The 23940-nt window shown below is 38.0% G+C and overlaps 1 protein-coding gene across 25 annotated transcripts in view; it reads left to right on the forward strand.

Annotated features, from left to right (window-relative positions):
• Positions 1 to 23940, forward strand: part of LOC132821115 (target of Nesh-SH3-like) — a 348093-nt gene that overhangs the window by 277477 nt on the left and 46676 nt on the right. For 24 of the 25 annotated variants that reach the window (XM_060833661.1, XM_060833670.1, XM_060833669.1 and 21 more), the window contains 2 exons: positions 14265 to 14324; positions 19927 to 19995. In XM_060833661.1, the coding sequence (XP_060689644.1) occupies positions 14265 to 14324; positions 19927 to 19995 (129 nt within the window). The remainder of the gene's footprint in view (positions 1 to 14264; positions 14325 to 19926; positions 19996 to 23940) is intronic. The other variant, XM_060833668.1, reaches the window with a different exon arrangement.

The raw sequence follows: 23940 nt of genomic DNA on the forward strand, positions 1-23940 counted from the left end.
GCTGGGCCACCATTTTGGAGTATATTTTTATCAAGACTTTATCAGGAATAGTAATTAGCTCTGATTTAATGTCAGGATGCATTAATTACATTATCATAAATTGCATTATCATATGCAGGTAATTATTATCATTAAATTCTTGCAGTGAGGGAAATCATGATTACTCTTTGATGCAAAAGTCAAAATCATTATTTCAAACCAGTTAAATATTTTTTGTAATGTTTTTCAGAAACACAGTAATTTTCCATGGAGAAGGCTATTAGTCAAATATTAAACTCAGTTTGAAAAGGACAGAGTGTTTTATTTGTCAGAATATATTCTATTACATGCAAGTGTGAGTCAGATAACAAAACAAGTTAGAACTAGTTGCGGATTTGTTTCCAACCTAACAAGGCTAGGATAATGCAAGAAGACTAGGATAGTTTCTCAACAAATACGCAAGGCATACTATGTGGCAGAGGGCTACCTCAGATACGGAGGATCTTTGCTACCATCCAGATATGATATCACCTGGTTGTTCATGTGAACAACATACTTGTTAAACAATGTACTCAATAGAGAATTGGAAGTCAGAGGTGAAGAGCCGGGACCAGTGTTTCAATTAGTCATGACATCTGTTTTCAGTTTTTGCTCCCCACTGACATAGAACAAACTACAAACTGCATTTAGAAACAGATGTGTGAAAATCTGTCCGTACAGTCAGACAATTCATATTTGCATAACCAATTTAACATTTCAAATGAAGTTATACAGTTTAGATAGTGTGAATCTAAAAACTGAATTTCACTGCCTCACAGCGCTAGGGACCTATGATCAGGTGAATGTGTGGAGTTTGCATGTTATCCCCGTGTCTGCTTGGATTTCGTTCAGATGCTTAGATTTCCTTCCACAGTCCAAAGATGTGATCGGCTGTGCTAAATTGCCCATAGTGCAGGCCAGATGGATTAGACATGACAAATGCAGGTTTACAGGTTTGGGGGGGGGGGTTGGGGGATGTGGATTGGGTCTGGGTAAGATGCTCTTTAGATGGGTGGTGTGGACTCGATGGGCTGAACGACCTGCTTCTAAACTGTAAGCATTCTATGATTCTATGAGCTAAGGATTCAAAACTCTTGTTTCATATGCATTAATAAATCAAACATGAAGTGTTAATTCAGGAGTAAAGAGAATCTTTGGACTTCTGTTATGGGACTACTGAATTGTTATACACAAATTCTTAATTGGTTTAAATCTTATTGTGAATCAATTTTGACTGAAATTGCTAGGCAGCTGCTTTAAAATCCAACTAAAGTGACAAGGAAAACTTGTCAGAGTCTGAAGGACATTTATAAATTTGGCAAAGCTGTTATGAAGCAACAAGGCTATTGAAACTGAATTTTTAAAAAAATACTGCATATGAATGTATTGGAAAGATAATTTCTTGTTTCCTTAAAGCTTTCTGCTTTAAAAAGACCATTATTTTGATTGGGTGTTAAGGCAACATTGACTATCCATTTCTAGTTGGTGAGCTATGTAGACCTCATAGTGAATGTGCTCACACACTCGATGACGTAGAAAGTGTCAGGATTTTGTTGCAGCAATAAAATAATGAATAACAATATATGTGTAAGTCAGGGGTATGTCACTTCAATAGAGCCTCAGATATCTTAAGGCCATCAAGTTGCTACTTTTGTTTCTGTAGGTGATGGAAGTTGTTTTTTTGTGCTTCTAAAGAAACCCCAATGAGCTGCTGTAATGCATCCTGCAGATGTTAAATGGCATGCCAGTGCATGTGTAGATTATTGGATAGAGAACTTATCGAAAGGACTGCTTTGTCCAGAATAGTGTCACTTCATGTGTGTTGCTGCAACCATCTACCCATTCAACAGAATTCAGGAAAGTGAGATGATTCATCACAGTCCAGACTTGTGCCTTGTGGAGTTGAAAGACTTTGGCAAGTAAATGATAGCCACTTGCCTCAGAATACCCAGCTTCTGATCTAGTCCAGTAACAATGGCATTTAAGTGAACATTCTGATGAGTTTCTGAGTAGCGATATGCGCAGAATGTCAGTAATGGAGGACTCAGAAGTCATTAGGCTGCTGTTACAAAGATTGTTGTCACGTGCTTGCATAGTGTAAATGTTTCTTAGTAGTTGTTCTCTGGATACTGTTGACATCTTGATGCAAGTAGGTATGACTCCTTCACTATTTGAGGAATTGCGAATGAATGCATCCATCAGCAAACACCCTATTTCTGACCTTATCATGGAGAGAAGATCATTATTAAAATAGGCAGAGGTGGTTGAACCTAGGACACTGCCCAAGGAACTCTGACATCTATTCCCTGGGACTAGGATGATTGGCCTCCAACTACCACAACTATTCTGTTTGCCTTGTGACACTCACCAGGTAACAGCATGGTTTTTGAGACTTCGGATGTACACAGAGATTGTTTAGCCTTGGACTGTGAAATCCTCCACAGTTGTACTCACCTTATTTTAATCCAAGGATTACTTCTGTATTCTTTCATTATAGCCCTCTCTGAGTTACCTCAGTGTCTTCATCATTGTCAATGTGATAAATATCTACTTGGCAAAGGAAGAAGCAGAGGCCAGTCAGTCTTCCATATAGATTTATTCACAATGCCCATTAAAGCACTAGCACAGGCCATTCTTCCTTTCCACAGATCAGCACCTCGTAAGTTGAAAACAGTTGTTTTAGATATTTTCCAAACAATCAGTTCAGAGATGTTATTGCACAACTCTGGAGCAGGCAGGACTTGAACCCACACTTCCTAGCTCAGAGGTTGGGATGCTACCTTTTCAGTATTGCCCTCACTGTTTTTTTAAAATTATTTAACCTAATCAACCTATTCAGAAATACTATTACATACCTTGAGCTGGTGGGCTTTGAACCGGGTGGTCTCGGTCCACAAATAGGGACACGACTGCTGCATCTCAAGAGGATCCCGATTCACTAATTGTCATTAATACTGACACTAATTGGGCAACGTTTATATAACAACGAGAGTATGTACATGCTGTCCCTTTAGTGTTGCTGGGTCAAAATCCTGGATCTCCATCCCTAACCTACAGCATGTGGACAGCAATGCTTCATGAAGGCAGCTCACCATCAACTTTTTCAAGAACAATAGTCAGGAGCTGGGTGCAAGATACACCAGGAGATAGAAAAGGTGTGTCAGAAAGGTAAGTGTTCATGGGGGATTTCAATATGCAGGGACTGGGAAAATCAGATTTGTAATGGATCACAAGAAAAAGAATTTATGGAATTTCTGCAAGATGGCTTCTTGGAGCAACTTGTGGTGGACCCCACTAGCAAACGGGCAATACTGGATTTAGTGTTGTGCAATGAGGCAGACTTGATAAGGGAACTGAAGGTGAAGGAATCCTGAGGAAGCAGTGATCATAATATGATTTGAATTTACTCTGCAATTTGAGAGTGAGAAGATCGAATCAGAGATGACAGCATTATAGCTAAATAAAGGCAGTTACAGAGGGAGGAATTGGGTAGAATAGTCTGGGAGAGGAGCCTAGCAGGAAAGACAATGGAACAGCAATGGCAGGAGTTTCTGGGACTAATTCAGGAGATACAGCAAAAATTCATCCCTAAGAAAAAGAAGTGCAGTACAGGGAGGATGAGGCAACTATGGCTGACTAGAGAAGTCAGGGATAGCATAAAAGCAAAAGAGAAAGCATGTAATTTGGTGAAGGGCAATGGGAAATCAGAAGATTGGGAAGGTTACAAAGACTAACAGAGGGCAACAAAAAAAGATATAAGGTAGGAGAAGATTAAATATGAGGGTTAGCTAGCCAGTAATATAAAGGTAGAGTTTCTTTAAATATATAAAGGGCAAAGGAGAGGCAAAACTGGACTTTGGACTGCGGGAAAATGATGCTTGAGAGATAATAGTGGGGAACAAGGAAATGGCAGAGAATCTGAATAATTACTTTGCGTCAATTTCACGGTGAAAGACATGAGTAATATCCCAAAGATTCAAGACTGTCAGGGGGCAGAGCTGAGTTTGGTGGCCATCTCCAAGGAGAAGGTGCTAGAAAAACTAAATAGCCTGAAGGTGGATAAATCACCTAGAACAGATGGACTAGACCCCAGAGTTTTAAAGGAGACAGAGTGATTCTTTTAGGAATCACAAGAATCAGGGAGGGTCCCAGAGGACTGGAAAATCGCTAACATGATACCCCTGTTTAAAAAGGGACTAAGGAAAAGACAGAAAATTATAGGCCAATTTGCTAACTTTGGTTGTGGATAAGGTTTTGTAGGATTATGAAGGATGAGATTTCTGAATACTTGTAAGTGTATGGTAAAATAGGGCAAAATCAGTCTAGTTTCATCAAGGGGAGATCATGCCTGACAAATCTGCCAGAATTCTTTGAGGAAGTAACAAGCAGGTTAGACCAAGGAGAGCCAATGATGTTATCCACCTGGACTTCAAAAAGGCCTTTGACTAGGCGCTGCACAGAAGGTTACTGAGTGAGCCCATGGTGTTAGAGGCAAGGTGCTAGCATGGATAGAAGTTTGGCTGTCCAGCAGAAAACAGACAATGGGGATAAAAGGGTCTTTCTCAGGTTGGTAGCTGGTGACAAGTGGTGGTTCACAAGGGCCACAACTTTTCACTTTATACATTCATGAATTTGATGAACGAACTGAGGGCATTCCAGCTAAGATTGCAGACAATACTAAGATAGGTAGAGGGATAGGTAGTCTTGAGGCAGGGAGGCTGTAGAAGGATTTGGATAGGTTAGGAGAATGGGCAAAGAAAAGGCAGATAGACTACAACATGGAAAAATGTGAGGTCAGGTAGTTTGGTAAGAGGAATTGAAGCATAGACTATTTTCTAATTGAGGAGAAAATTTAGAAATCTGAAGTGCAAAGAGCATTGGGAGTTCTAGTTCCGGATTCTCACAAGGTTAACTTGCCGGCTGTGTCAGTAGATAGGAAGGTAAATGTAATGATGGCATTTATTTTGAGAGGACTTGAATATAAAGCAGGAATGTACTTCTGAGACTCTATAAGAATCTGGTCAGATGACATTTGGCATATTGTATGCAGTTTTGGGCCCCATATCTCAGGAAGGATGTACTGGCCCTGGAGCGTGTTCAGAGGAGGTTCACGGACTCTGGGTCTATACTTGATGGAGTTTAGAAGGATGAAGGAGGGTTCTAACTGAAAATTACAGAATGCTGAATGGTCTGGACAGAATGGACTTTGGGAAGATGTTTCCATTGGTAGGAGAGACTCGAACTGAAGGGCACAGCCTTTGAGTAAAGGGAAGACGTTTTAGAATAGGGATGGGTGAAACCTCTTCACCAGAGAGTGGTGAATCTGTGGAATTCACTGCCACAGAAGGTCGTGGTTATTGAGTATATTTAAGATGGAGGTAGATAGGTTCCTGATTGTAACTGGAAGAAAGCCAGAGAATGGGATTAAGAAACATTTCAGCCATGAAATGGAGCAGACTCAATAGGCTGAATGGCCTAATTTCTGCAACTATGTCTTTTAATTTTATAGTCTTAACAAATAGGAGTGTGCAATAAATGCTGGTCTAGATAGCAATGCTCACATCCTATAAGGAAATAAAACTCAACCCATTGGGTCATATTTGACACACCTCTATAACAGGTGGGCCTTGAACATGGCCCAGTCAGCGTTGCCCATGTCCCACCAGTGAATTCATAAAAGAAAGAAGAAAAAAAGTCTGATCAGGTTCATATCAGCAAATGCATTGCTCACTGACACCTCTAATGCTGCCATACCTACTTACATATTTAGCCCAATAATTAATTCTGAAGTCACTGTTTATTCAATTAATACTCAGAGACTTAATACATAATTTGGTAAACATTTAATAAGTGACTTTCAAAGCCATGAAAAAACATTATTTTTAGATATGCAATATATACAATGCAAAATCGAAACTGTGAATTAATTTTCATAGCCCTGCGGTTATTTGAAAAAGAAAAACCATAAATTAGAGTTTAACTAAGTTATTATTTAAATAGTACTGAATATCTGTGGTTGCCGCCCCTGGAGAATTAGCTGAAGGGATCCACAATTGAATATTAATCTTCAATGCTGGGAGAGAACGCTTTAGGATGTTTTAAAAAAAGATCTTTTAGCATCTTTATTGATAGGTTGTAAAAATTCTTGGATCTGGGAGACAAAGCTCATTTGATGTAGTAATGACATGTGTTCACTTATTAATTGCTGAAGGAATGCAATGTGTGATAAGGGACAATCGGGGGTACAGGGACAAGGAAGTTGATGGGAATTGTATCTAATGAAATTTCCAGAAATACCCCTAACCAGATTGTACATACCCCTCATTTTCTCAGATGTACATGCACACACACACCTAGATGCGCACATGCACGCAAACGTTCTTCCCCGTTCCAATTCCCCACATTTTTATCAAACTGATTCTTGAGATGGTAGGACTGGTGTGGGAGGAAACCTGCAGAGACACGGGAAGAACATGCAAACACCACATAGGCAGTCGCCCGAGGCTAGAATCGAGCCAGGGTCCCTGGTGCTGTGAGGTAGGCCATGCTAACCATTGAGCCACCATGCCACCCTATTGTTTTCCAATCAATTCTGTACCAACACAAAACGTTATACCAAGTACCAGGTTCATACCAACCTGATCAGTAAAATAATGATGAGCAAGATCATGACTGAGTCAGAGAGTTAACTAAAGTGGCTGAGGCATCAGGAAAGGCAGATGCTTTGAGACAAAGACAGAAGTAAACTATGTGGATAGACTCAAACAGGGAAATTCATGGGTGTCACCTTTTGAAAATGTTTCCTGGAGTATGAACAAGGACCACGCCATCCTTGATTAATGTATTTACATCCTGATCTTTGCTGACTCATGTTGACTATTTTCGTTTTAAGCTGCTCCATCCTGTTTCCATGAAGAAATCAGCCCAACTACACGTCCATAATTTGGTAAACATTTTCTTGCTTAAGGTGACCTTAAGATTGGCCAGCATGAGAAACACAGAAATAGAACTTCCACTAAAGTGTTTTTTTTCTTTTAAGGTTGGCTGTTCTGACAGCACTTCATCCACTGTAGTCTTGACCTGGGTGCATCTGTTGCTAAAAACGGCAGGCTTTCATTTCCAAGATATAAGTATCAAGATCAAAAACAACACTAAAAATACGAAACTAGCTTTAACTTAGTAGTAAATGAAGATATGATTTTCTTTTTAGGTAAATGTACCTGAAATATAAAAAAGAATTATTGTTTACGTGTCCAATAATTTCATGTACAGGTCTGTCTGTACTAAAACTTCGTTAGATTAAGACCAGAGAATTACTTTTACGCTTGTTGTTGACTTTGCTTTGATATATTGAACCCTGCAGAAATGTTAGAAATAATAATGAAGTAATATGTTACTTAGAATGTGATGTAGTTAGTTTCATAGATGTGGAGCCAAATAAATCAGGTCACTAACACAGAGTCATTTAGCTATTTCCTAGATATTTCCATTCCCGTCTGAAAGCCTGCCACTCCCTCCATTACTTCATCACACCTAAAGCCAAGCCATACAAACACTTATGGTTAGTAGTTATGTTATAGTAGGACTGAGTTCAGACTGCTGCATAGGTTTTGGATTTCCAACTTTATGTAGACACTCAGTAATATTTTGACATTAAATTCTATTAAGATCCTAACAACATTGAATTTTTAATGTTAGAATTACTGAAGTAGTGTATTGCAAAATTGAATGCCCAAAAGGTTGAGACACATCTCTTCTGTTCTTATTATTTTCTTCATCCAGTCTATCTTCCCAAGCTCTGTGGCCATCAATTACCCACTTCACAAATGTTTCCCAGAAATTAGCTTCTAATCTAGTTTTCTCAAGAAAGACACATCAATGGAAAAATCCAATCCAAAAATCAATCTATGCCACTGGATTATCCAGAGAAACATAGGACAGAAGACCTGGCATTTACAGTGGATTGGAGCCTCGCTGGATTTAAATGAAACTTAGATAACATTTCATGAAGTGAGCACTGCTCCATAAATGATTAAGGGAGTGAGGAAATTGCAAAGGTGACTAGAGTTTGAACAGTGAGAGGTAGATATGGCTGTGCAGGAATGATAGTCGGAGAGGGCAAATTGGACCAAGATATCAAGACATTTGTACCTGAGTGTGAGGATTTGAATCCAATGATTTTGATAACAGTGTTAGTAAGAGGTAGGCTCTGAGCAGTGGAGTTATAAAAGCAGTATAGTTTATGTGGAATAAAACTTTGGAGTTCAATTTATTGTTGTCACATGTAGCTAGATACAGTGAAAAGTGTTGTTTTGTGTGCTTATACAGGCAGATAGTACCTTAGAAATTGCATCAGGGTAGCGGAATGGAGTGCAGATGCAGTGTTACAGTCGCAGAAAAGATGCAGAGAGAGAGATCAACATTAACATTTGAGAGGCCCATTCAAAAGTCTGATAACAGTGGGGAAGAAGCTTTTCCTGAATCAGTTCTTACACATATTCAAACTTTTGTATCATCAGCCCGATGGAAAAAGGTGGAAGACAGTATAACCAGGATGAAAGAGGTGTTTGACTATGTTGGTTGCTTTCCTGAGGCAGTGAGAAATATAGACGTCAGTGCTTGGAAGGCTGGTTTGTGTGATGAAAATGTGTTGCTGGAAAAGCACAGCAGGTCAGGCAGCATCCAAGGAGCAGGAGAATCGACGTTTCAGGCATGAGCCCTTCTCCTGCTCCTTGGATGCTGCCTGACCTGCTGCGCTTTTCCAACAACACAATTTCAGCTCTGATCTCCAGCATCTGCAGTGCTCACTTTCTCCTGGTTTGTGTGATGGACCAGGCTGTGTTTATAACTGTAGTTTTTTGCAGTTTTGGCAAGTGCAGTTGCTATACCATGCTGTGTTCCATCCAGAAAGCAGGCTTTCTATGGTGCATCTGTAAAAATTGGTAACAGCCTGTTAGAGGAATGAATTTATAAGTTGATGAACGCCAGGAAGAGGATTTCAATGACTGGGAGGGTGAGGGAAGGATAGAAACAAATCCTGTTGAAGAGAAGGAAAATGTCAAGCTTGGTTCTTGTACTATTTTACATCACTGTGTCAGTATAAAGGTATATTTTGAGCTTATCAGGGTTGGGGATATTACATCTGAATCATTTTCAACAATTATTATTACTGTAGACGAGTGATTCCAGGGCAACTACATTAGATGCCAAAGTTTCATTTCTGTTACTGTGGCCTGTAACCTTATAAACCTGTTAAAAAATGATTACATTCATAAAAATAGCACTTCTTGATTCCTCTGTTCTACAGCCCTGTTATATCCCAGCTAAGCAAAGGTAATCTAATTGCCCTGCCACCAGGGTGTTTGTGAGAAAGGTCATACATCATCACTGCCTACAAATTTCATAAGCCCTACCTAAATTCTTTCAGCAGCAGGTTATAAAATATCGCAACATCAAATTTCGAAACATACTTGCAGTCATTTACAAGTATTATTTTCTGTAAATGACTGAAATTAAAAGTATAAGTATGAAAAGAAGGCTGAAGAAAATCCATTAGGCTCACAACTGCTGAATAGACTGATGTAACCTTATTGAATTGCCTTCCAGAAACGGATGTAGTGCTAATTACTGGGAAAGTTGAAACCAAACAGCCAGTTACAGGAAAACATAAGCTCTTTGAAAATAATTCTCAGCAATAATTCTCAAACACGGTCAATCAGCCAGAGAACACACAGTATTCTACTTCAAGGAACATTATCTTCATAGGCTCCTAACAAATAAACATAAATGGACTATGGTGACTTAATGCACTTCTTTGAAATCTGTGGACAGAATTTAATCCTGCCTCTTGTGGTGGGAAGCACAGCAACCATGCATACTGAATCACGGGAGAGGCCACACAGCAGTCTCTTGGAAATAGCACAAAACCTTCCATGATGAAACTGAGGTGGAAAAGGATCCATGTAGGGCAGTCATCCACTTGGGTTTCTTTAATGAGTCAAAGGACATCAATTAACCCGGAGTCCAATGGAATTTATTTGTGGCTTAGGGATTAAATGGGAGTCATTCAGCTCTCCCATGGCTCCCAAAAAATGTTCTTCAAATCCTGTTTGGTTGTCAGGCACTGTGTCCCCGATCAAGAGACTTGGCATGCGAAAAGGGCGAATTGCTGAACTATGTGACTTTCACCCCACCCTCTTACCCAAGTCCTGATCCAGCAATGATTCCTGGTGAAACTTTTGCAGCATTACAAGCCTTGAGGTGGTACTACTGATAGTGGAGACCATCCAGCCTATGATTGGCCAGCAGCTATTTGAAATACCTGCCGCCAGGGTCTGACACTGCCAATTACGTGCCTGAGAAGAACTTCCTTTGTTTGTGCTCCCCACCTCAGGAACAATTGGCTTTTCCATCACTTCTCCACTTGGTAGATGGCAACATTAAATTCCTCCACTAAACTTACTGAAAACAATAAATGGTGCAGTATGTAAGAAATTCCTAGAGTAGTAGGATTGATGTATTCAGTATTGTCTTTGGAGATCTTGGGTGTGAAAAATGCTATCTAATGGATTTCTTCAAAGAATTAAGAATACAAGTACCAAAGTAAAATACTTTATCCATTGTCACCTCACTTTTCAGAATGTCAGTATAGAGTTCATGTATTATAATGCTGATGAGAATAACACGAGCATAAATGCCTGTTTGTCTCTTGTCTTTTATATTCACTGAAGTTCAGTTCTCTTTAGATTGATCTTGTCCCGTTGACAGCAGTCTGTTGTTAAGTGTCTTACATTGGACAACTTTCTAGATCATAGAATGTTACAGCACATTACAGGCCCTTTGGCCCTTGATGTTGCGCCAACCTCTGGAACCAATTTGAAGCCCATCTAACCTACACTATTCCATTCTCACTCATATATCTATCCAATGACCATTTAACTTCCCCTAAAGTTGGCAAGGAGCAGGAAAATCGACGTTTCGGGCAAAAGCCTTCATCAGGAATCATTCCTGATGAAGGGCCTTTGCCCAAAACATCGATTTTCCTGTTCCTCAGATGCTGCCTGACCTGCTGTGCTTTTCCAGCACCACTCTAATCTAGACTCTGATTTCCAGCATCTGCAGTATCCACTTTTGCAAGCAGTGCATTCCATGCCCTTACTACGCTGAGTAAAGAAACTACCTCTGACATCTGACCTATATCTGTCACCCCTCAATTTAAAGCTATGTCCCCTCAAGCTTACTATCGCCATCCAAGGAGAAAGACTCTCACTGTCCAACCTATCTAAACCTCTGATTATCTTATATGTCTCAATTAGTTGCCTCTCAAACCTTCTAATTCTGCTAATTCATAACTTGAAATGATTACTGCAGGATATTTTCAAGATAAAAGCAACAAAATACTTGTCAGAAATAGTTGGCTGCAACTTAAGTTTCAAACATTATACATCCAGAATACCAGAGTTGATGAAACACTTTGATGTGATAGACATTTCTACTTGACAACCATTTTTTGCTTTTATCCTCTGCCAGGTGTGGCAGGCTATGTTTCAGCAAAGAATCAAGCCAACTACAATAACCAAAAAAAAAACAAGTTTAGGATGATTTTTCAGTAGATGCCTCACATTCACTTTTAAACAAAAAGTTATTCATAACTTTTTCATTCTTAAATACTTGTTCAGAAAATAGTCGTGTGTTAAAGTCGCCATGTTTTTGTTACTGAGTAAATTCAGCAAATTCAAGACAAGGAGAGCTCATGCTGCAAGTTGCAAATCTACCGAACATGCTAGTTGGTTTACGTTACTATTCCATTTACTTTGTATGATGGTATTTCCCCCGAGTCATTATTTTACAGAACAAGCTGGATTTACTTGATAATTGCTCAATAACATGAAGTTAATAACAACAAAGTTAAAACATGGTAACTAAGTATATAAGTACACTTTTGATGCTATGACAAATGTTAATGTAATACCAATCAATTTCTCTAGCTTGGAAATGGATTACGATAACGATTTAATCTCATTCATCACTACATTGTTCAAGATTTTTAAAGTATCAACGTGTTAAAATTTATTCTCTTCCTTAAGCCAATATTTGTGCCCTTACTTTATTTCTCTTCCTCTCTTAATTTTACATGAGTTTAAACTCCAGTTTCCTTCTTAGTCCTACCTCTGTTTATTTCAGAATCTTTAAATTGGTCCCATCATTCATGTAGGTCCTAAATGCCCAGTGCCTTTGTCACACCTTTTATCGTCTGGCACTTCTGGCAAGCAGTTTTCACTCTGAAATGATTTGGAGATGCTGGCGTTGGACTGGGGTGTACAAAGTTACAAATCACACAACACCAGGTTATAGTCCAATAGGTTTAATTGGAAGCACACTAGCTTTCGGAGCATCGCTCCTTCATCAGGTGGTAGTGGAGGGCTTAATCCTAACACAGAATTTATAGCAAAAATTTATAGTGTGAAGTAACTGAAATTATACATTAAAAATTTGCCTGCATTCCTGTAGAAACTACATGCATTCATGTAGAACTTTGAGCTCAAAAACTGCATGAATTCATGTAAAACTCTTATCTCACTTTTTAGATTAGAATCAATCTAAACATCATGGCATAGACAGAGAACACAGGGGGCCAACACCTTCAACATATTGTCTAGTTATCACCATTGTTAACAGCTAACCCGAGAATGCAACTTTTTTTAAAAAAGGTTTTGTGATTTACACATGAAAGAAGTGAAACTATCACGGTATTCTAACAGATGAAAGGTTTATCAGACAATCAATTTTTCAATGTATAATTTCAGTTACATCACACTGTGTTAGGATTCTGTGTTACGATCGAGCCCTCCACTACCACCTGATGAAGAAGCGACGCTCCGAAAGCCTAGTGTGCTTCCAATTAAACCTGTTAGAGTATAACCTGGTGTTGTGTGATTTTTAACTTTGTTCACTCTGAAAGGTTCAATAAAATGTCTGACTAATGACATATGCTCTGTGGTGCTCAGCTTCACGGAGAGTTTGACACATATTTTCAGATATTAGTCGAATTCCTTCAATTGTCAGTGGCTTATTAAGAATAGTACAGGAATGGCACCAATTGATGTATCTCAAGGCAGTTAAAGTCTAAAATAGCTGGGTTTGCTGACTATAAAGTCTATACTGAAAATAATGTTGTCATGTTCTGGATCAGTGGTGCTGGAAGAGCACAGCAGTTCAGGCAGCATCCAACGAGCAGCGAAATCGACGTTTCGGGCAAAAGCCCTTCCTGATGAAGGGCTTTTGCCCGAAACGCGATTTCGCTGCTCGTTGGATGCTGCCTGAACTGCTGTGCTCTTCCAGCACCACTGATCCAGAATCTGGTTTCCAGCATCTGCAGTCATTGTTTTTACCATAATGTTGTCATGTGCCTTTTATTAAGATTCAAGAAAAAAGAATGCCTAAGTTTTGTGATTCAAGGTTTGAGTGAATTGGGTCTGCAATTTTTAATTCCTTAATTTTGCTATCAGCACTCTTAATGATTATGAAACAAAATTGTTTCAAAATGAGTTTTAACTTAGAATAACTTTCACAATTATGTAAAACAATGCTATTTTTGTAGTTTCCTGTTGCAGATTTTATAACTGGTATCATTGCTGATGTTTTCTTTTGAATTCCTACTGACTATTTTATGTGGAAGCACAATGTGGCGCTTTGCCTTAACAATCTAATAAATGGAATAAATTTGCATTGGAATTTCTGAGAGTCCCAGAGATCAACCATAAACTGCATGAGATTAAGTATTTTAGGCATACTGCATGATTATTAAATTTTGCTGGCATTGCAATGTCAAAACATGAAAAAAGTCAAGTGCCACAAACAAGTAGACAAAATAACTTAGATGGCTTGGACAAGTAATCATTTGAATATGATTCATTTGTATTCCACATGCTTCCGATTTTTCAAATTAGATCAATTGTAATTACCTTAGATTCAGGAGATGTTTCGTAATGTAATTTTCATGTTGGTGTTCTGTACTCATATAGTACCTCAGGTTGAGGAAAGCAATGTGACATGATATGATATACTACAGAACCTGATCAATGGACATTTTTGTACTGGTTAAGTGTGAATTTTATTGATGGCAGTGTGCTTCATTAGAAATTTGCAATTATGAACATTCATACCCTTATTTCTGTATCAATTCATCTCTTCATTTAAGAATATGTGACTGTACTATCTTTGTTTTCTCTTTTTGTCTTCTACAGAACTTGAGACACAATCACCAGGTGGTCACTTATCTTCCACTGTTCCTGGCAATACTCAGGGTATGTAATGCTTTAGGGACATATCTAACAATTGTAGCTCTTCAAGGCCTTGGAAGAAGTACAGGAGGAAATGAGTAATGAGCCTTGAAGCTATGAGCTCATCAAGGTGAGTGGTGAGATTGAGCAATTCAGAATGTTTCGACGTGACATCAGTCAACATTGCTGGATCAAATATAAATGGCCAACGTCTAATCCAAAGTTCCCAGTAGCTACATGATTGATTCAAATACTGAAGAATACTATCCCCATTCTTAAAACTTTAACTTGGCAGGATTGTCAATCGTTTCCTGAATTCATAACAGTACAATCAAATTATATCCATTAAGATCTGTACTGAGATTGGCTTTGATCATTGTTAATAATTGGGGAAAGGTAAGAAACTAAGATAAAACATATGAAAAATATCTTACCTAACATTCTTAAAATGTTAGGAATATTCAATGCACTGCATTGAGAATACATTCTTTTCAAAGAAACAACCACTTTAACCACAAAGATCACAATAATTACTGATTTATGTTGAGTCATTAAGGATCATACAGCCTTTTATGCTGACTGAACATGAAATATATGAATTGTATTAATCTAATAAATACAATGGTTTCAACTAAAGATTGATTGACAGAGCACAAGATTATTCTTCTGTTCAAAAATGAAATTTGAATTAAATCTGGCTTTCAGTTGTATGTTTATTGTATAAAACTTGTACATTTGCCCCAAAAGATATTTGTTACTAAATTCAACCCTCATGATAATTACTTTAAATGTAAAATCTGAATACTGCATTAACAAAAACATAGATCAGATCCTTTCTCTACGATAGTGTTTTTATATTGTTTCCAATAAATTCTGTTGCTATTTGCTGGGGCACTAGTTACCTTAACTACCAATTTTTTTGTTTGGAGCTGATAAAAGATCTGCATGATGTTAGCTTAAGGAGGAAATCGGTTTTCTCCAATTACTAATAGAGTTCTTTGATATTTTAAAACATTTTAATAAAACATAATATGGCTGAAAAATGATGGGATTACAAGCTTCATTTTTAAATTTTGTGTGTGTGTGTGCGTGTGTGTGTGTAGTTGCTTGGAGTTTGCATCTTATTGCATGCACTTTAACCCAAATATCGTGGTGTACAACCATGCTTAGATAGATTTTCCTCAGGTTGAAGATGCGAATGTTAGCAGAGAATAGTTTTATACTTTCAGAATTGTACTGAGGTTTGCATTTGAGTTGGTGACTGGGAGAACACATATAGAATTGTGGGTAATGATGCAAGAGTGGATCAATTCTAAATTATGATATGTGATATTGGGAAACATACATTAAATGTAACATTAGTTATATGTCCTGTAGTGCAAGGAGAGGATTGACAAAGGGAAAACTATCTTCATGTAAATCACTCTCTATATCTCTTTAGATTGCTTTACAAAACCCAGTTAACACATTGAACAAAACAGAAATCGATATGCTATTTTCGGTATGACAGGTACCCACAGTAACTTAATATTAAGTCTCAGAGAGAAAAGCAGAGTCTGTCAGTGTTTGAAGTAACTTAAAAACAAATAGTAATTTTGGAAAGTTCATTGGCAGCATATATAATAGTACTTTTGTGTTCTTGTAGAAGTCAGATACAGGAATGCCAAGCCTGACGCCAAAATTCTGTCCTTGTGTTAAAGGACAACCAGAGTTAATCCACTGAACAACATGTTAGTTTAATTAGAATGGCTAGATGGTTTGTCTTATTCAATTAAAATTTCTGATGTGGAGCTTATGCAGCATGAGCTTACGTAATGTGTTATTGCATTGTCAATAAACTGCATTTTGCCCAAAATCTAATCTCAATTTTTGCCTTTCATTAGCATCATCCTCTTCCTTTCCTTTATTACAAAACAAAAAGCTACCATCTGTATTCAGTTTGAACTTTGTAACTAATGCTAAATAATGTTCTAACACTGAAAAATAACACCCAGTTTTTCTGGATATAGTTCCATGACTCAAGATAATGGTAGAGATGATAATGGTCATACTGGCATGCACAAATTAACATGCAGACTACAGCATGTGGTGACCTTAAACTGTATTAATTTATAAATTCTGAAAATTTTTGCTGTCCATGATAGAATCCAATGCATTGCAACAATAATATCATGAGATTTTGCAGGTACCTCAGCTGTTTCTTTTTGTTGGGAACCCAATTCATCCAGCTGGATTTATAAAGAAATTCAAAGCATGTAAATCCTAAACTTTTGTTTGTTTTGATTCATTGAATTCAAGTTGTCAATTCAAAGATGTGGAAATCTGAAATGAAAAACAGAAAAAGCTGAAAGGTTCAGCAGATTAATCAGCATCTGTGTAGAGAAAAGATCTCCTGTATATGCTTTATCAGAACTGCAAGCTAAAAGTTTGTTAATAAAATTGAGGCAAGGACAGAAACAAATTAGAAGCCCTGCCTCTGTGTCAGAAGACAGTGGGTTCAAGCCTCTTCATGAGAACATAATAAAAATATAAATTTAGTTTTAATCTTAGCTTTATCTATTAACTTTAACATATATTCAGTTCTAATGCAGTTCTGCATTGTCAGAGATGCATTCCTTCAGATTCAGCCTTATTGTGAGACCGGTCTGCTGTTGTGATATTTTTGGTAGGCATTAATCAGGTGCAATAGCCTGCAAATTGTTTCATGTTAGATTAAATGAAAGATTGTGACAGTTAAACAAAAGAAGGATGTATTATATTCCATATGATCATCAAGTTTTTTTTTCAAAAATTAAGCAGTTTGCTCATCATGCTTCCCTTTTAAATTCTTCATTGTGGTTAGAGTATTTGTTGGTACAATATTTGTGGTCAGGAATGGCAGAAAAATAGCACTCACCACCGACCTCCAAGAAATCTGCCCTAGTGATGTTAGTGGCATGGACTTTTGCTTTACCGATGCCAATTTGAACCTGGTGCCAAGTCAGAGGAACCTCCATGTGTTCAGTAAAACAGATACCATCAAACAGTGCTAGTGGCCACTAACATTATAGTCTTCTCAAAGGTAGCAAATTAGAAAGTAACATTTTTTTCATCTTTCATTTAATTTATACGAGGTATAATGAACGATAGTTGCAAAAATATATCATAAAAATATCATACACACCTGCCCATATTTTGCACTAGTAAATGCATCTCTGGAACTAATAGTATCTTATGGAGTCCACAAATATGCAGTTAAGTGTGGGAATTTAGAGTTCCCTAGATACAGGGGGTGACAGGACCAGGGTAACTGAACACCACCACATTTTCAGTTAATCGTGGAGAGCCAGCATGGATTCATGACAGGTAGGTCATGCCTGACAAATCTCATTGAAGTTTTTTGAAGAGGTGACTAACATATTAGGCAGGGAAATGTCTATGGTTGTTACCTATGTGGACTTCCAGAAGGCATTTGTTGAAGTCCCACATAAGAGACTATTAACCAAGATAGAACTTGGAATTGAGGGCCAGTTACTGACATGGCTGTGTAATTATTGAATGGCAGGTAACACAAAGTACAGATAATGGAGAGATACTTAGAATGGCAAGATGTGAAAATTGGTGTCCAATGATCTGTGCTAGAGCCTCAATTATTCATTTTATTCATGAACAACATGGATAATGGAATGGAATGTCATATATCCAAATTTTTGAATGGCATAAAGTTAGGTAGCATTGTAGATGGTGTAGATGATAGCATCCAATTATAAAGGGATATTGATAGACTAGGCTAGTGGGCAAAACAATGGCAGATGGAGTTCAATGTTAGAAAGCATGAGTTAATCATTTTGGACTGAATAAGAATAGATCAGGTTACTTTCTGGGTGGTATGAAGTTTAATACTGTGGATGTCCAAAGAGACTGAGGGATTCAGGTACGTAGATCTTTAAACTGCCATAGACAGGTGCAGAAAATAATCAGAAAGCTAATAGAATGCTAGCTAGGGGATTGGAGTGTGATCTAACTAAAGGTTGCAAGGTATTAACAGGCGAAGATAGGAAAGATAAAGATAAACTAGTTTCGCCATTCGGGTATTCTAGGAGGCATAGTCAAAAACAGAAAGGACCAGACTATTCAGGCGATGTGTTAGGAAGTGCTTCTACACATAGGCTGGTAGTGATTCTCATCCATAAATGGCAGATGCTGCTAAGTCTGCTGTTTAGTTTTAAATCTGAGAGTTTTTTTTTGTTAAGTGAAGGTCTTAAGAGATATAGGCAAAAGACAAGGTATATGGTATTAAGCCACAGATCAACCATGATTTATTAAATGGAGGAACAGGCTCAAGGGGCTGAATGGATTACTACTTTTCCTACGTTCCTATGTAATCAAGAAGTTTCTGTCAGTGATACTGTTTTTCCAAAGAATATGCTGTTCAGGACCCTAGAATACAAGCAATTCCAAATAATTGAACTGAAAAGAACAGCCACTGTCACACTAATAAACTCACTGTAAACCCTCTTGGAAACGATTGTAACTTAATTTACTGGGTTTTTTTTAACAGCACACAGTTATCAGAATTACTGCTAGACCCACTAACTAGCCCTCAAAAAAGTCATTTTACATCATTCATTGTGTCATTATGATAAAACAATCCTCACTTAAATAAACTTATTTTAAATAAGTTTATTTAAAAGTTTAGCTTCAACTTTGGTCTGATGTTTCAATCATTTATGTGACAGTATGTCTTAAAATAAAAGTGACAAGATTCAGTCTTTTCTTCTTGGTTCTTTTTGTCCATGAGAGTACCTCAGTGTAATCAGTGGCTAACCTGTTTGATAACTCCATTGCAGCTGGACTCCCTTGACTTGGCTCCTGGTTCAAACTGACATTGGTAAAGGGGAGCAATGTATCACAGGGGTCAATAGATCTTTGTGAGCAATTTTCTTTTGAGGTCAGCAAGTTTCCTGCCTTCATTATTAACTGTAAAACCCAGACCATTAATAAAAAAATATGAATTTTACCTGATAACAGAAAATGTGGACTTTGCACAACCGAGAAATTAATTTTTCAGGGCTAGTGAGGCTGTTCATAAGTAAATGTCAAATGAGTGCTCTTAAAATCCCATAACATGCCATTCAACATAGTGTATCATTTTAAAGGGATTTACAGTAAGACTGACAATGTAAAATGGGCAAATTCCTACCATTTCAATGATTTCTATTTACAGTCTAAAAGGAACTCAATACTGCACCCAATAGGGTAATATAGAATTACTGATGGCAACTTATGGATTTCCAGTGTTGACTGCACACACCTGGACTTTTTCAGACATTGCTGGTAGTTTTAGAAATGTAATGCAAATCCTAACAATTTCGCCAACGGTAATTACATCATAACTCCAAGCTGATTCTTTGCCAGTCCTGGTTCTCTCTTTTTACCTATCAGTGCTAAGTTTTTGGTTATCTTTAGCTTTGAAGTTCTGATGAAGTATATGAACTTACAACAGATTCTGATTGATTCACTGTATATCACCAGCAGTTTCTGTTCTTTTGCCATAGTTTCACTGTTTCTTTTCAGGTACAATGTGCACAAAACCAAAAAGTCAATTTCAGACTTTTAAAATTGCTTTCTTTTAAATTTATTACAGAAAGTTCGCCTGTCTTCAGATCAACCCCAGTATCTAATATTGATGGCCAGGGGCAAGAAAGATTTAGAGGTACAGTATTCCTGTCAGCTTGGCTCAGTTGGTAGCATTCTTGCCTCTGAGTCGGAAGGTTGTGGGTTCAAGCCCCACCCCAGGACTTGAGAACATAATCTAGGCTGGCACTTTAGTGCAGTACTGAGGGAGTGCTGCATTGTCAAAGATGCAGTCCTTCAGATTCAATACTAAATGAAGCCCCACCAGCTGCTCAGTGTGGTTTTGATAGATACTAAAAATAGCATGGTACTATTCGAGAAGAGAAGGGAGTTTACATGGTGTTCTAACCAATGTTCTTCACTTGATCAACACCGCCAAACTCACTGGCTCATCATACATACCACTGCTTTTCATGGGTCCTTGTGTGCAAAATGTCTGCTTTTGTCTGCCTGCATAAGTCTATGTAACAATGGTGACTTCCATTTGTTACATAGGAAGTACCTTAGGAAGTTTGAGTGTTACGATATGACATTATATACAATTATATACACTTAGATAAAAGGATAAACCAAAGTAGGGTGATGTTGTTCAGAAGAACTATTTTTGCTTAATCATTATTCTGACAGAGTGAAGCGATGGGAAATGCGATTGTTTCTTCTCTGGGATCCAGCTTCCAATCACGTGCAAGTTAGCGGGGTGAAGCTCTCTTCCCCTTGCTTTCATGTGAAACAAATGGAGAGCCTTTGTTGATGAGCCATGAGACTCCAGCTCTAGACTGTTCAAATTGTACTAAGTTGATGAATGTAACAAAGGAAGTATACAATTGTTTGGTGTGTAAATGATAATAATTTGCATTGGATCTTTTCGGAATTTAGGCACATTATTTTGGAGGAAAGGTGCTATTTAGCATTGGTTGAATTATGGTTGACCTCGGAATATTTGTTGCTGTCAATGAAACCTAATTCTGTGAGTATGCACCACATTTTGACATCCTGCCAGACAGCAATCTGTCCTCAAAAAAATATTCCTGGCAACCAACATTGAGATTCAGAACATTTGCCGTGATGAGCAGGAAAGTATAATTGCCAAAACATATGAAAAGAAAGACAAACAATTGTCAGATAACAAATAATTTTTTCAATCACTTCTGTGTCATTGTTTTGTATAAACAAAGTGATAATGCATTAAATCTATTCATATAAATTAACATTACTAAGAAAAATTAACATGTACCTGTTGAAAGCAATCAGAATTTCAGAAGAAAAGTGAGATTATCTAAAAACTGACTTTAAACATGATCTTGTTGACCAAAATCTTCATTCTTTCAAATGGTAAATGTTAGAAAAGTCAGAAGCCAATTTAGTTGACATGATTTCTATCCATGATTTCATAGAATGGTCATAATGCAGAAGGAGACTGTTTAACCCATTGGGTAGAATCCTATAGGGGTCTAAGCAATGTGGGCAATGGTGAGCTGTGTGGCAGATGACAAGTGCCTCAAGGCACATCAAAGCATTGCAATCATGTCATTCTATCTTTTAGATATTTTTAATCAACCTGTTTAGATATGTTATGGTTCAACTCCGTACCAGGACTCTTGACTCAAAGGTAGAAAACTGCCACTGAACTGCAAAAGCCGTTTCACTACGTCTTTTCTGCTTTCCATCAACAGCATGGCATGATTCTCACTGGGCAGCAGCAAGATGCCAATGAACAAGGATTAAAGCTTGTTAAAAGTCTTTTTAATGGCACAACTCACCAACTTAATATTCAGACTCCCTTCTTAACAAACCCGTTAAACAAGCTAGATGTTGAGAAAATAGACAAGGAAAACAAAGCAGAATACCTGGCGAATTCGGATAACCACTTACTCTGAGTCTAGGAAACATAGGTTCCTGCCACACATACTCCACATCCAAGGGCATTGACAATCAACATTGACTCTAAAAGCCTTCATGGCACACTGCCAATATACTTAACTGACACTTCTGCACTTCAGTGCTGCTCAAAGGATACTGTGTGCTCAGGGGGTCATGAGCATCAGATGAACCAGACTAAGTTACATCCCAGGTCTCTTAATTCGCTATCTTAGCATTCACTCAATTTGATGCTTCCTGGAAGCTCTTTGAAACCCTATCTTGTGTTTTCTTTCCCTTTTATGCTTTGCTCCTCAAGAGATATGAGGTTCATTTTTTTTTGCTGTCTTGCTGTGCCATAAGTGAAGGGCATCCTTTGATCGAGCTTGGGTAATCAGTCAGGATCCTCTCCTCCTAAGTGGTGAGGAACCAAATTACTGGTAGAAGACTACCAGTCTTAACTCTTTCTGTCGTATTGTGGGCTGGATGACTTCAGGAATGATAAAGAGGCAGGTATTATAGGAAATGAAAATGAATGGCCCAGCTGTTACTGTTCATGAAGGTGGGGAAGTTTGCCAAATAAGTGAGTGGGTGGTGTAAAGGGAAGGTAGGGTCAGTGGTGACAAGAGTTGAGGGGCATGGTGAGACCAATCGGGAAGATGTTGCAGGCAACATTAAAAGTATTAGACTATGAGACTGGTAGGACATGGGTACAGTAGCAGCGTGTGCAACATCAGAGAGAAGATGGTAGAACTTAGACTGGTGAATTGGAGAAGGACATGGATCCTCTTTTCATATTGCTGTGTATTCTTTCAGATGGCTGAAACTGAGTGGATGGCACTCTTGGACTGGGCTGGCATGGTCTGGTGTCATAGACTCCACTGCTGGTCCTAGGGGAGCAGGGGGGTGGGGGGATGTCCTGTCTTTGCACCATCCCATCCAGAAGGACCTTCAGGACCCTGCCGGCAAAACAAGGCACCAATTTTCCTTTGTCTCCAAGTCCAGCGCAAATATCAGCAAGCTGTCTGCGTGTACAAGGGACTTTTAAAGATGGCATGGGCTCAAGGATTGGCCAGTGAATTCCTGGATACTTGTAGAGTGGCAAGTTGTTCCCGGAGTGGTGTGTTGTAAGGTGTATTAGAAATCAGAAGTGAGAGATGCGACAGAATTAGGATAGTTAATTGATGAGAGATGTTTGGTAAGATATGTGAGAGAACTTGCTAGCCCTTGCGGTGACAAACCCTCTAAGAAACACCACGCAAGTCAGACTTAGTTTATAAAGATGTAAGATTCAGCCGTGATGCTAATTAGCTTGCACTTTTCTCAAGTATTCAATAAAATCATCATGTATCGTGAGCTCCAGAAGTTTACCCACAACAATTTCAACCTCCTTTAACCCACACTTTCTTTCATTATACAATTCTCATTTCTTAATTGGACTAATATTTTCAATGATGCAAATCTGTGGCATATTTCCTCATCCAATTTTTTTCTTTTGAAATTAAGGTGAAAGTTTTGACACAATCACTTTCAGTGCCCCAGCCTGTATACCATCCTAACCTTGTGCAAAAATGTTGTACAAAGATTCCCGTTGCTTTTTGTTTTGTTTTAAACTAAAAGTTTTACTCACCCTTATAGTAGCCCATCATCAAATAATAATTCCTAATATGTAATGTGGAAACTCAGGATTCTGTTCATTATCACTTTTTAAAAGAATTTTATGAAGAAATCAAGTTCTCAAAAATAAAGGCCAATTTCCAGACATTGAGATTAATGTCCTGATGCCTCTAACATCTGCTATTTCCTTACTGCCAATCAGAGTGTTAGAATCCATGAGCACTCATCCGCTCATATCACCAGGAGTAATTTTGAGCTAAACATTGGCAGTGGTTCAAAGCTAAGTAGAGGATGTCCAAAATGGATAGAAATAAGAGCAGAGGAGAAAACCAGATTGTAGACAGAAGCAAAAAGGATCTAAGGAATTTGTTTTAGCGATATATGAAACGAAGTACAAAAGGCCAGGTAGTTCCTCTGAGGGATAATTGGGTAGAAATATTACAGAGAATCAGGAAGTGGCAGATGTTAAATCTATTCATCACATTAGTCTTAAGAAATGAAGAGTATGGACAAAATCCAGATCCACTTATTTGGCATGGAATTCACAACA

Source organism: Hemiscyllium ocellatum, chromosome 12, assembly GCF_020745735.1.
Source record: "Hemiscyllium ocellatum isolate sHemOce1 chromosome 12, sHemOce1.pat.X.cur, whole genome shotgun sequence".
NCBI lineage: Eukaryota > Metazoa > Chordata > Chondrichthyes > Orectolobiformes > Hemiscylliidae > Hemiscyllium > Hemiscyllium ocellatum.